The sequence below is a fragment of the Hemiscyllium ocellatum genome, chromosome 15 (genome assembly GCF_020745735.1).
Source record: "Hemiscyllium ocellatum isolate sHemOce1 chromosome 15, sHemOce1.pat.X.cur, whole genome shotgun sequence".
NCBI classification, from domain to species: domain Eukaryota; kingdom Metazoa; phylum Chordata; class Chondrichthyes; order Orectolobiformes; family Hemiscylliidae; genus Hemiscyllium; species Hemiscyllium ocellatum.
Window position 1 is genome coordinate 26,999,871 of NC_083415.1, and position 14,822 is coordinate 27,014,692.

General features: G+C 43.8%; 1 protein-coding gene across 1 annotated transcript in view; it reads left to right on the forward strand.

Moving 5' to 3' along the window:
* The first annotated feature begins 9,010 nt into the window (after positions 1–9,010).
* LOC132822917 (ubiquitin-conjugating enzyme E2 variant 1-like) overlaps positions 9,011–14,822 on the forward strand; it is a 53,173-nt gene continuing 47,361 nt past the window's right edge. The window contains exon 1 of the mRNA XM_060836323.1: positions 9,011–9,096. Within this exon, the coding sequence (XP_060692306.1) occupies positions 9,075–9,096 (22 nt within the window). The 5' untranslated portion in view covers positions 9,011–9,074. The remainder of the gene's footprint in view (positions 9,097–14,822) is intronic.

Consider the following 14,822-nt stretch of genomic DNA (forward strand, 5'->3'; position numbering starts at 1 on the left):
GCATTTCCCTGAGAACATCTGTTCCCAATTTAGGTGCCACAGTTCCTGCCTAATAGCAATGTAATTCCCCCTTCTTCAATTCAATACTTTTCCATACCATCTGATCCAATCCCTTTCCATGAGTATAGTAAAGATCAGGGTGTTGTGATCACTGTCTCCAAAATGCTCTCCCTGATTTGACACCTGGCATGGTTTGTTGCCAAGCACCAAATCCAAAATGGCCTCCCCTTTCGTTGGCCTATCCTTCCTGGACACACCTGACAAAAACAGCTCCATCCAATCTATTTGAACTAAGAAGGTTCCAATCAATTGAAGGGAAGTTAAAGTCACCCATTGCAACAACCCCGTTACTTCTGTACTTTTCCAAAATCTGCCTCCTAATCTGCACCTCCGTGTCTCTGTTGCTGTGGGGGGGGGGGGGGGGGGGGGGTCTGTATAAAATTCCTCATAAAATGACTGATCCTTTCCTGTTTCTGACTTCCACCCATACTGACTCTACAGACAAACTGTCGTCGATGACCTCCCTTTCTGCAGCTGTGATACTATCCCTGATTAACAATGCCACTCCTCCACCTCTTTTACCTCCCCTCTTATTCCTTTTGAAACATCTAAACTCTGGAACATCTAACAAGCATTCCTGCCCTGTGATATCCAAGTCTCTGCAATGGCCACAACATCATAGTTCCAATTACTGATCCATGCTCCAAGTTTGTCACCCTTATTCCTGATGCTTCTTGCATTAAAATACTGACTGCACCTTTGCCCTATCAAGTGCCTATCCTTCCTGACAGACTCTCGATGTGCTGTACCTGGCTGTTCACTACCTACTCCATCATCTGGTCTGTAGCTCCGATTACCACCCATCTGCCAATCTAGTTTAAACCATCCCGAAGAGCTCTAGCAAACTTCCTGCCCAGGATATTAGTGCCCCTCCAGTTCAGGTGCAACTCATCCTTCTTATACAGGTTCCACCTCCCACAGAAGGCATCTCAATGATCCACGTATCTGAAACCCTGCCTCCTAACACCAGCTCTGCAACCATCTGTTCATCTGCACTCACTCTCTATTCTAGCCTCACTACCGTGGCACCGGTAGCAATCCTGAGATTACAACTCTGCTCGTCCTGCTTTCTAGCTTCCAACCTAACTCCCTTTGTTCTTTTTTCAGGTTCTCCTCCATTTCCCTGCCATTTTCATTGGTATTGATGTGTACAACTTCTGGCTGCTCTCCCTCCCTCTTGAGAATCTTGTAGACTCAATCCGAGACATCCCTGATCCTGGCACCTGGGAGGCAACATATCATCTGGGAGCCTCGGTCACGACCACAGAATCTGCTGTCTGTTCATCTCACAATTGAATTTCTTATCACTATAGGTTCCTATTCTCTCCCCTTCTCTCTGAGCCACACAGCCACACTCAGTGCTAAAGACCTGGCTGTTGAGATTTTCTCCTGGTATCCAAAACTTATTATCGAGGGGAACGGCCACAGGGGGTCCCTGCACTGTCTGCCTGTTCCCTTTCCCTCTCCTGACCGTCATCCAGCTACCTTCATCCTATAACTTAGGGATGACTAACTCCTTATAACCCCTCAGCCTCCTGAATCTTCCGAAGTTCAGAGCTGAAAATGTGTTGCTGGAAGAAGGGCTTATGCCCGAAACGTCGAATCTCCTGTCCTTTGGATGCTGCCTGACCTGCTGCGCTTTTCCAGCAACACATTTTCAGCTCTGATCTCCAGCATCTGCAGACCTCACTTTCTCCTCTTCCGAAGTTCATCCAGCTCCAGCTCCAGTTCCCTAATGCTGTCTGTGAGGAGCTGGAGTTGGGTGCACTTTGAGTAAATGATCTTCAAGAAAGTAGTGATCTTAACATGGTACGATTTAATATTCAGTTTGAAAATGAGAAACTTGGGTTTAACTTGAAGAGAATTATAATGCAATGAGGATAGAGTTAGCAAAAGTAAATTGAGCAGACAGATGAACAGGAATGACAAGCAGTGGCAGACATTTAAGGAGATAATTCATGACTCTCAGCAAAAGTACATTCCAATAAGAAGGAGCGATTCTAAGAGAGGGTATAAACCAACCATGGCTAACCAAGAAAGTTAAAGAGAGTAATGAGTTGAAAGAGAAAAGCATATAGGGAGGCAAAAGTTAGTAATCGACCCGAAGACAGGGATAAGTTCAGAATCCAGCGAAGGAGAGCTAAATTGATAATAAAATTAAATAAAGTTCAAGGAAAAACTCGTGAGGAATATGCAAACTGACAATAACAGCTTCATTAAAGAAAGAGAGAGGTCAAAGTGAACATAAGCTCGTTAGAAACTGATTCAGAGGAGTTGGTTATGGGGAACAATGGCAGAGTAGTTAAACAGGTTTTTTGCATCAATTTTTACAGTGGAAGATACTTCATTCATTTCATCAATACTAAATAGAAGGAAGGAATTAAGTAACCACCATCACTAGAATAATAATATTAGATAAACCAATAAGACTAAAGAGAGATAGGTCCCCTGGCTCTGGATGCATTGATTGTAATTTCCCAAAAGTCCTTGGATTCTGGAGAAGTACTAGAGGATTCAAAACTGCCAATGTGATAACCCTATTCAAAAGGGTGAGGCAAAAACTGAATAGAGTTATAGACTCATGCAACATGGAAATAGACCCTTTACCCCAACTTCTCTGTTCCAAACAAGTTTCCTAAACTAAACTAGGCCCATTTGCCTGCATTTGGCCCATAACCCTCAAAGCCTTTCCTATGTTTGGACTGTCCAAATGTCTTTTAAGTGTCGTAATTGTATCTTCTTCTCCCACTTCCTCTGGCAGCTTATTATCTCCGCACCAACCTGCGTGTGAAAAAGTTGCCTCTCAGGTCCCTTCTAAATCTTTCCCCTCTCGCCTTAAACCTATGCCCTCCAGTTTTGAACTCCCCTACCCTTGTCTATTCACCTTATCTATGTCCCTTATGATGTTATAAACCTCTATACAGTCACCCCTCAGATTCTTACACTCCTGGGGAAAAAAGTAGTCTCAGACTGTCCACCCTTGCCTTATAACTCAAACCCTCCAGTTCCGGAAATATCTTTGTAAATCTTTTTTGCACCCTTTCCAGATTAATACTATCCTTCCAATGGTAAGGTGACCAGAATTGTATGCAGTACTCCAAATGTAGCCTTACTGATGTCTTATACAGCCATAACATGACATCCCAACTCCTGTACTCAGTGCTCCGACCAATGAAGGCAAGCGTGCCAAACATCATCTTCATCACCCTGTGATACCATCTTCAAGTAACTATGTACCTACACCCCTAGGTCTCTCTGTTTGACAACATTCCCCAGAACCCTAGCATTAACTATGTAAGTCCTGCTTTGATTTGCCTTACCAAAATTCAATGCCTTGCATCTTTTTAATTAAACTCCATCTGACATTCCTCAGCCCATTGGCCCAGTTGGTCAAAGTCCATTGTACTTCAGGCTAATTAGCTTAACGTTTACTTTTGAAAAAGTATTGGAATCAATTATTAAGGAAATATTAGCAGAATATTTGGACAATCATAATCTAATCAGGCAGGGTCCACACATCTTCATGAAAGGGAAAATCATTTCTGACTAATTTATTCCAGTTTTTCATGGAGATCTCAACAGAGTGTATGGAAGGGAACAAACAGCTTTGGGGCCAGAGCACTGTCTATATTTAAGGCTGAGCTAGATAGATTATTGAACAGTAGGGGAATCAAGAATTATGTGGAAAGGGCAGGAAAGTGGAAATGAGGAGTGTCGGATCAGCCATGATCCTACTGAATGGCTGAGCAGGCTCAAGGGGCCAAACGGCCTACCTCTCCTGTTCCTATTTCTTATGGTCTTATGGTTATTAACGAGGCACTTCTATCTAAAGAATAAAATCCTTCTGTATTATCTTTTGCACTTGAGTGCTGGGCTCCCTCATTATTGAGGATGGACATATCTTGCAGACTGTTTCTCCAGTGAGTTGTTCAATTGTTCACCATCATTCACAACTGGGTGTGGTCAGACTGCACAGGTTGTGGAATTACTTGTTCCTATATAACATTTGCTGCTTATGTTGATTAGCATGCAAGTGGTCCTGTTTTGTATCTTCATCAGTTTGACACCTCATTTTTAGGTATACATGGTGCTGTTCCTAGCTTGGCCTACTGCACTGTTCATTGAACCAGGATTGCTCCCCTGTTTTAATAAAAGAAAAAGATTGCAGATGCTGTCAATCTGAAAGTTAAACAGAAAATGCTGACAATACTCAGCAAGCCTGACAAATAAAATGCAATATTTCATGTCCAGCAGCATCATCACACAATAGTATACCATCAAGCGGGTGTTGCTCTGCATACCCTCAAAATAAGTAGATTCAATTATTTCTCTCTCTCCTTAGATGCTATCAGATCTACTGTTTAAGAAGGATGGTAAAGACAGGCCAAGGAACTATAGACCGGTGAGCCTGATCTCGGTGGTGGGCAAGTTGTTGGAGGGAACCCTGAGGAACAGGATGTACATGTATTTGGAAAGGCAAGGACTGATTAGGTATAGTCAACATGGCTTTGTGTGTGGGAAATCGTGTCTCATATAATTGATTGAGTTTTTTGAAGAAGTAACAAAGAGGATTGATGAGGATAGTGCAGTAGATGTGATCTATATGGACTTCAGTAAGGCGTTCGACAAGGTTCCCCATGGGAGACTGATTAGTAAGGTTAGATCTCATGGAATACAGGGAGAACTAGCCATTTGGATACAGAACCTGCTCAAAGGTAGAAGACAGAGGGTTGTTTTTCAGACTGGAGGCCTGTGACCAGTGGAGTGCCACAAGGATCCGTGCTGAGCCCTCTACTTTTTATCATTTACATAAATGATTTGGATGCCAGCATAAGAGGTACAGTCGGGAAGTTTGCAGATGACACCAAAATTGGAGGTGTAGTGGACAGCGAAGAGGGTTACCTCAGATTACAACAGGATCTTGACCAGATGGGCCAATGGGCTGAGAAGTGGCAGATGGAGTTTAATTCAGATAAATGCGAGGTGCTGCATTTTGGGAAAGCAAATCTTAGCAGAACTTATACACTTAATGGTAAGGTTCTAGGGAGTGTCGCTGAACAAAGAGACCTTGGAGTGCAGGTTCATAGCTCCTTGAAAGTGCAGTCGCAGGTAGATAGGATTGTGAAGAAGGCGTTTGGTATGCTTTCCTTTATTGGTCAGATAATTGAGTACAGGAGTTGGGACGTCACATTGCGGCTGTACGGGACATTGGTTAGGCCACTGTTGGAATATTGCATGCAATTCTGGTCTCCTTCCTATCGGAAAGATGTTGTGAAACTTGAAAGGGTTCAGAAAAGATTTATAAGGATGTTGCCAGGGTTGGAGGATCTGAGCTACAGGGAGTGGCTGAATTGGCTGGGCTGTTTTGCCTGGAGCGTCAGAGGCTGAGGGGTGACCTTATAGAGGTTTACAAAATTATGAGGTGTATGGATAGGATAAATAGACAAAGTCTTTTCCCTGAGATTGGGGAGTCCAGAACTAGAGGGCATAGGTTCAGGGTGAGAGAGGAAAGATATAAAAGAGACCTAAGGAGCGACTTTTTTACACAGAGAGTGGTACCTGTATGGAATGAGCTGCCAGTGGATGTGGTGGAGGCTGGTACAATTGCGACATTTAAGAGGCATTTGGATGGGTATATGAATAGGAAGGGTTTGGAGGGATATGGGCTAGGTGCTGGCAGGTGGAACTAGATTGGGTTGGGATATCTGGTCGGCACAGACGGGTTGGATTGAAGGGTCTGTTTCCATGGTGTACATCTCTATGACTCTACGACTCTACTGAACTTCTTCAACATTTTCCCTTATCTTGTTAGTAGTGGTAAAGAGTGCGGGATATACTGGGTCATGAAACTGTAGGTTGTATTGGAGTAAACTTTTGCTGCTACTAGTGTCTCATGGATATGCAGTCTTGAGTTATTCAATGTGTTTGAAGTCTGTCCCATTTAGAACATTACTAGCATCATATAACATAGGATATCCTCAATATGATGATGGGACTTTGTCTCCACAAGGACTGTGTGCTGGTCACTCTTATTACATCTGTCATGGATAGATGCATTAGCTACTGGCAGATTCATTAGAATGAAGTCAAACCTGTCTTCCCCTCTTGTTGGTTCTTTCACCATCTGCCACAGACCCGTTCCAACAGCAACGCTTGGTCATAGTGATGCTGCTGAGACACTCTTGATGATGGACATTGGAGCCCCCCACCCAGAATACATTCGGCACCTTTGCCTGTCTTAGTGCTACCTCCCAGTGATGTTCAATATAGAGAACTATTAGTTCATCAGCTGAGGAAGGTGGGTATACATGGTAATCAGCATGGGATATCCTTGCCCATGTCTGATCTGAAGCCATGAGACTTGATGGTGACATATCTTATAAGTCTGTCTTGCTCACACGATCAACAAGTCAGGCTGTTGCTGAGCTAGGGTATGAAACAATTCTCCCAATGTTGGTACTAGCCCTTTATTATTAATAAAGAGGACTTTGCAGGGTCAACAAGACTGAGTTTTCTGTTGTTGTTTCTTAATGTAAATGATCCATCTGTTTTCACTTTTTTAAATTTCAAAAATATACTTTATTCATAAAAAATATCTTGATGTATATGCATAGTCACAAATGCATTTCGGTTCTGTATAGTAGAATATCAAAGAAACAAAAACATTGGAGATTGACTCTATTCAACAAACCAAAGACATCTCTTACACATACAAAACTATCTACATGCATTACATAATTACATGGTCTGATAAGTAAATGGACCCCAATTTAACTCAGATAATGGTCTTTCTCCACTGCGCCTTGGCAGCAGCTGCTCCAAGCTTTAGTGTATCCCTCAGGGCATAATCCTGAACCTCTGCTAGTCTGGAACATTCAGTGGGGATCAACTCCTTATTTTCAGGTAAACCAAAGAGAATCTTTCACAGAGTTGATTGTCCTCCAGATACAGTTGATGTTTGTCTCGGTTTGTGTCCTGGGGAACAGAGTTCTATGTTACAGAGCTGCTCAGGACAAACCTCAACAAAAACCTTTGCATCTTTCTCCGGACTTGCTTTGCAAAGTGTGATATTCTCAACTCCTCATCAGCAGCTCAGAAGCGCAGACAGTCTGGGCATACAAGAAGGATCCCATTGATTGTCCCTTCTCACCACTAGCCAAATGATGTCTTGGTGCTTGTTGGAAAGTTCAGGTGATGAGGCATTCTGCCAAATGACTTTGACAAACTGCCCAGGGAACCATGTGGTAGATTCCACCTTTTCCTTTTCCTGTAGGGTCTCAAGGACTCTACATGCTGTCCACTTCCTGACTTGTGGTCAAAGGTGTTTTACTTTGCAAATTTCTCAATGAAGGACAGATGATTTGGAATTGTCCAACTTATTGGAGTGTTTTAGATTAGATTAGATTACTTAGATTAGATTAGATTACTTAGTGTGGAAACAGGCCCTTCGGCCCAACAAGTCCACACCGACCTGCCGAAGCGCAACCCACCCATACCCCTACATTTACCCCTTACCTAACACTACGGGCAATTTAGCTTGGCCAATTCACCTGACCCGCACATCTTTGGACTGTGGGAGGAAACCGGAGCACCCGGAGGAAACCCACGCAGACACGGGGAGAACGTGCAAACTCCACACAGTCAGTCGCCTGAGGCGGGAATTGAACCCGGGTCTCAGGCGCTGTGAGGCAGCAGTGCTAACCACTGTGCCACCATGCCGCCGTGTTCTGTGGCAACAAGGCCAGTTCCATCCTTTGCAACACCGAGGACAGATCTAACCTCAGTAAGTATTGGCACTTGGTGCTAGAATAGCAAGGGTTTACAGAGAGGATGATGCAGCCATACACCAAGGTGGCTATTAGCATGAGGATAGCATTGGGTACATTCTCCAAACCTCCGCCCCCCCCCGCCGCCCCCCCAGTTTGTACATGTAGTCCCTGCAGACATGGTCCATCTTAGACCTCCAAATTAAGTGGAAGATGGCTCAGGTAACTCCTTTTTTTCATTACTTTTTAACAGGTGATACCATTGAATGGCTTGCTCGTCCATTTCAGATGGTACTCAAAAGTCAACCACATTACTGGGTCCAGAGTCACATGAAATCTTAAGTCCTGGAGGAATACTCAACTCTGCCTTCAGCTGTCGAACATTTGAAATATTCACAAAAAGAAAGCAAGCTAAATTTTCTCTGCAAATCCATTCGTACCTTATATGGCAAATGCAAATTTGTTGTCACTCCACGCCAAATAATCACCACCAGAATGTGAAACTAAAAGGTTAGTACGTTTGAACAAAGGGCGATCGAGGAAGAGCATGTGCTGGCCCTGTTTGTGAAACAAAAACGGGAGATGTTGGAAACAGACATTTAATCGTAGTGGAACATGACAAATGCTGTCTTTTACTTCTTGTTCCTGTTTGCTGAGAATGAACGAGCTGCATGTGTATTGCTAGCGTGCTGCCGTGCCTGACGCTTGTCCTTGCAAAACAAAACAAAAAGCTTTCGAATGCTTGTAAATAAGGTTTGGACAGGCACAAATGAATGTGGCGGGTCGGTTTCGGAAAACTTTGCAATTCCTCGAGGGTCATGTTACGAGGAAACGCCGAGGTAATTGTCAGGGGGAAACCCTCGAGCTACCGGCACGCGGCGAGGCTGCGGCCAGTGGACGCGCATCCGGAAGAGGGAAGGAGAGTGGTTGGCAGTGAGCGCGCATTCGGCAGGTGGGAGCGGGCAGTGAGCGCGCACCCAGGAGGGGGAGCGGACAGTGAGCGCGCCTCCGAGAGGTGGTGAGTGGGCACTAGGCGCGCACACATTTGGTGGGATGGAAAAAGACGCGCGCGTTCCCGTGTCGGGGTTGAGAATGGGAGGGCGCGCGGCCGGGATTAGGGTGGGATGGAGGGCGCGCGCCGTTGCGTCGTGACGTCATTGTGCCCGCGGGGCGCGCCCCCGTGGGTAGTTCCCGCGTTTAGTGACGTCACGACCGGCGGAGGTCAGCAGCGACCGGTAGCGACACAAGATGGCGACCACCGGGAGCAAGAGTGAGTCTGGGGGGTGGGGGGGAGCCTGTGCCTTTCCGCTTCGCTTCCCACAGACTCCACTCGGGGAGGGGCCGAGCCCGGCGGGAGGGTGGAAGGGCCCCCCCCTCTCCAATCCCCGTGCGCTCCCCTCTCTCTCTGCTGTTGACTGAGAGTCGCTGGTTCCTGGGGAAGGGCCCTAAGGCGGAGGGGAGTGAGGTTGGGGAACAGCCGCTTCAGCAGCACAGTTACCTCCCCCCCCCCCCCTTCTCACCCCTTCCCCCGGGGACCCAGAGCCTGTGCGGTTTGTTTGGGCGGAACTGAGGGAACTGGAGCCCTGCCGCCCAGGCAGGAAGCCGGCCTACCGGATTAGTCAGCTTGGGGGAGGGGGAGAGGCGCCTTTATCATCGGAAATTGAACCTGTGCGGGTGTTGTTGGTCAGTGGGGTGCCATCACGGTTGGTCGGTCTCGGTTCACCTGGGCCAGTGGCCAGGCTGCGATACTGCCACTGCCGCTGCCGCCCTGACCTGGTCTCGGTCTCTCTCCTGAGGGTGAGGCTGAGGCTGCGCCGCTTTTTCTCTCCCTTTTCTGGGTTTTGGTCCGCACCTACGAACGCCAGTGTCCCGCTTCCTTCCACCTCCTTTTCACTACTTTAACAATCTTTTTTGGATGTTTCACGTTTAATTAATATATGTAGTGCCAATTTCACTCATTGTCATTCTGTCTAATCCAGGCGCAAGGGGATTTTCTCTCAGCTATTGTGAGACTGCCAGGGGTGGCCTGTTCCACAACATTTGTTAGAGCTGTGTTGGGGAACCTTCAGTGTCAGATTACTACTCAGTGCCTCGATTTAAGCCTGCCATTTGAAATGTATCTTTACGTTCGCTTGATTTCAGTTTGATTTATGTCTACTGGAAGGTTGTGGCTTTAAAACTCAAATCATGTATAGTAAAATAATGCCTATAACCGGACAGGTTTTGTAGTGCACTACAGTGGGAGTGGCACAAGTTGCAGTAAACACCCAGAATCTTTTTCCAATATTGCAGTTGAATTTCTAACTTTTTATTGGTTTACCTTTTCTGTATGATTGATATGAGTACAAATTCACATAAATGGTTTAACAACTATGTCAATTAATAATGAGAACATTTGTCTCAATGAAGTCGTGAAAGAATTGTAGGACTTAGTTTTCAGAGAAGATTGTGACAGTTGAAATGTGAAGGTATGAGACAGGAAAGTTTGGTATTGGATAAAGAATTGATGGTGGACTTCAAAGAGGGAAAGGATATATGACATGCATCCTGGAATGGTGAAGAGAAACTTCAACCTCCATGTTTCAGATGTTTTTTGAGTTTGGAATTTGTGCAGTCGTAAGACAGGAATAGAAGTAGGCCATTCAGCCCATTGATTATGATCTGTTTCTGGTGATCTGAATTCTCAACTTCACTTTGACTTTTCTCTATAACCCTTGAATCATTTATTGATTTAAAATCTATCTCCGTCTTGAACATATTGAACAATCCTGTCTCAACATCTCTCTCCAGTAAGGAATTCCACAGATACACTACCCTCTGAGAGATGAAATTTCTCCTAATCTCTGTCTTAAATGTATGACCACTTATAAAGAAATTATGTTCTGTGGTCCTATGGGAAACAACATTTCTGTATCTACCCTGTCAAGTTCCTTAAGAATCTTTTGTTTCAATAAGGTGATGTCTCATTCTAAATTCCAATGAATACAAGCCCAACTTGTCCTCCTAAAACAGCTCCTCCATACCTTGTATCAGCTTAGTGAACTTACCCTAAACATCTTCCCGTCCCAGTAAATTTCCCTCAATGCGAGGACCAATCCCAGTATATTTCCTTACATCCCTCAAAGAGGAAACCAAAATGTCACAGTATTCTAGTTATTCTCTGATTAGTGCTTCTTATGGTTTTCGCAAAGCCTCCTACTTTTGTACTCCATTCTGTTTGAAATAAAGGCTAATATTCCATTTACTTACTCTGTTAACCTGCTGAACCTAAGTATTCATGTGAATCTTGGACAAGGACTCTAAAATCCCATTATTCTGTAGCTTTCAACAGCCTTTCTCCATTTAAACAATAATGGGTTCCTCTATTCTTCCTGCCAAGGAGCATAACTTCTCATTTTCCCACTATATATTCCATCTACTAAGTTTTTGCCTATGCACTTAACCTGTCTATGTTCCTGTCTGGGCTCTACAATCTTCATCACTTGTCTTTATTTTTGTATCACATACAACTTGGCCATACAGGTAGTCTCCAGGTTGTGAACAGGTTCTGTTCTGAACTCCGTACGTAAGTTGGAACACAATACAGGACCGTGCAAGAAATGATCATATGTCGGGTCTGTAAAATTATGCCCCTTATAAGTTGGATTTTCATAAACCGAGGGCCCCCATATTACATTGAGTTTCTTTATCCAAGTTATTAATATATATTGGAAATAATGGTGGCTTCAGCAGTAATTTCTGTGGCACTCCACAAGTTATAGATTGCCATCCGGGAAAAGCCCACTCCGCAATATCTCAATTCTGTTTTCTGTCAGTTAGCCAGCCTTTTATTGTCAACATACTACCTCCAATACCACGAGCTCTTGTGTTGCGTAATGTATGAAACTTTATCAAATGATTTCTGAAAATTTAAATATTACATACACTCTTTTCCCCTTTATCCATCCTGCTTGTTACTTCAAAGAATTCAAGCAAATTTGTCAGGCTTGATTTTCACTTTATGAAGCCACATTGACTCAGCTTGCTCAAATTATTAATTTTAAATGCTACGCTGTTACGTCCTTTACAATCATAGAGATGTACAGGATGGAAGCAGACCATTCAGTCCAACTTGTTCATGCCAACCAGATATCCTAAATTAATCTTGTCCCATTTGCAGGCACTTGGCCTATATCCCTCTTAAACCCTTCCTATTCATATGCCCACCCCACTGCCTTTTATAATTGTACCAGCCTCCACTACTTCCTCTGGCAGCTCATTCCATACATGCACCACCTTTTGCGAGGCTGGCCCTTAGGACCCTTTTCAACTCTAATATTTTCCCAACAACAAACAGTAATCTAACTGGGTCATAGTTATCTGTTTGTCTCCTTCCCTTTCTAAATGAATGTTACACTGGTAGTTTTCCAATCCTCTGTGATTTTTCCAGAATCTAAGGATTCTTACAAGATAACCACCAGTCCGTCCATTATCTCTAGCTACTACTTTCAGTATCACAGGATGCTTCCCATCAGATCCAAAGCCAGTGCTTTCTAGCACCATTAATTTCCCTAGCACTCTTTCACTATTGATAGATATGTACTTCCCCTCCTCCTTTGGAGGGTTGCTAACTTAGGTTACGTTCATATTTAAAAAGGAAGGAAAGATTGAATAACTTAAATAGCTAGAAACAAGTTACAAATGTAGGAATTTTGAGCAGAATTAGGCAATTCAGCCAAACCTGACTGTTCCTTCATTCAATAAGTTCATGGCCGATCTGCTTGTGTTTTGAATTCCATATTCCCATCTACTTCCAATGATTTTTGATTTCATTACATAAAAATCTATTTCCTTCCATCTTAAGATTCAAATTCTCTCTTTTCACCACCACCTGAGACAGTGTACCAAAGTGCTTCAACTCTAGTCAAAGAAATCTTATTCATTTCTATCCTAACAGTGTGACTACTAATTTTGATTTTGCCTGCCAAAGGAAACACAATTTCTACATCAACTTTGTCAAGACCATCCAGGATCTTGTCATCCCTCACTCTTCTAAACTCCAGTGAAAACATCTTTTTTTAAAATCTTTCTCCTTAAAAATATGCCTTCTACTCTTGAAATCTCCCACACTAGGCAAAAGACACCTGCCATTCACCTTATCCATAGAACAGCTACAGTGTGGCAACAGGCCTTTCTGCCTAATGAGTTCACAGCGGCCCTCAGAAGAGCATCCTACTCTATAACTCTTCAATTACCGTGGCTAACGCACTGAGTCTACACATCCCTGAGCACTATGGGTAAATTAACATGGCCAATTCATCTAACTTGCACACCTTTGAATTGTGGGAGGTAACTGGAGCATCTGGGGCAAACCAGAACACTTGGGGAGTACATGCAAACTCCACACACAGTCAGCTGAGGATGCAATTGACTCTGGGTCTCTGGCACTGTGAGGCTGATGTGCAACCCTTGTCTGTACCCCTCATGATTTTATAAACTCCTATAAGGTCATCCCTCAACCTCCTATGCTACAGTGAAAAAAGTCCCACCCTATCCAGCATCTCCTTAATTCAAACCCTCCATTCCTGGCAAATGTCTTCTGAACACTCTCCAGCTTAATGATATATTTCCATAACAAGGTAACCAGAACTGGACATAGTAAACCAGAACTGGACATAGTAATCCAGAAGAGGTCTCACCCATGTCTTGTACAACTTCAATATAACATTGCAACTTCTATACTCAAAAGGTCTGCACAATGAAGGCAAGCATGCTAAACACTTTGTTCACCACCCTATCTGTATGTGACACAAAGTTCAAACTCCTAGATGTCTCTGTTCTACAACACTACCCAAGGCCCTACTTTAAATTGTATAAGTCCTGTCCTTGTATGTTTTACCACAGTGCGTTACCTCGCATTTATTGGTATTAATCTCCATTTGCCACTCTTCAGCCCATTGAACCAATGGATAAAGATCTCTCTGCAATCACTGTCCACTATACTACCAATTTTGTTCATGATTTGGAGATGTCAGTGTTGGATTGGAGTGTATAAAGTTAAAAATCACACAACACCAGGTTATAGTCCAACAGGTTTAATTGGAAGCAGACTAGCCTTCGGAGCACCGCTCCATCAGCTGGTTGTGAGCACCTGATGAAGGAGTGGTGCTCTGAAAGCTACTGTGCTTCCAATTAAACCTGTTGGACTATAACCTGGTATTGTGTGATTTTTAACCAATTTTGGTGTCATCAGCAAACTTGCCAACCATGCCTTTTATATTTTCATCTAAATCATTTATATAACTGAAAAACAAAATTGAACCCGGCACAGATCGATGTGGAACATCACTGATCACAGGCCACCCTCCACCATCACTGTGTCTATTGCAGTTAAACCAATTTTGTACCCAATTGGTAAGCTTGTCCTGAATCTCACGTGATCTAACTTTATTAATTAGACTATCCTGTGTAACCTTGTCAAAGGCTTTACTAAAGTCCAAGTAAACAATTCAATTGCTCTATGTTCATCAATCAACTTGGTTATTTCCTCAGAAAACTCAATCAAGTTTGTGCGATATGATTTCCCTTCTCAAAACTAAGCTAATAATCGCTCATCATTTCTTGCTTCTCCCAATGCGTATAAACTGTGGGGCGGCGTGGTAGCTCATTGGTTAGCACTGCTGCCTCACAGCGCCAGAGACCCAGATTCGATTTCCTCTTTCGGGTGACTGTGTGGAGTTTGCACGTTCTCCTGCGTCTGTGTGGTCTGGCTGGGTGCTCCGGTTTTCTCCCGTAATCCAAAGATGTGCAGGTTAGGTGAACTGACCATGCTAAATTGCCCACAGTGCTAGGTGCAGTAGTGGGGGGTAAATATAGGGTAGGTGAATGGGTCTGGGTGGATTACTGTTTGGAGGATTGGTGTGGACTTTTTGGGCCAAATGGCCTGTTTCCATACTATATGGAATCTAATCTAATTTCCAACAATATGCGCACCTCTCAAGTCAGACTCTCACACGC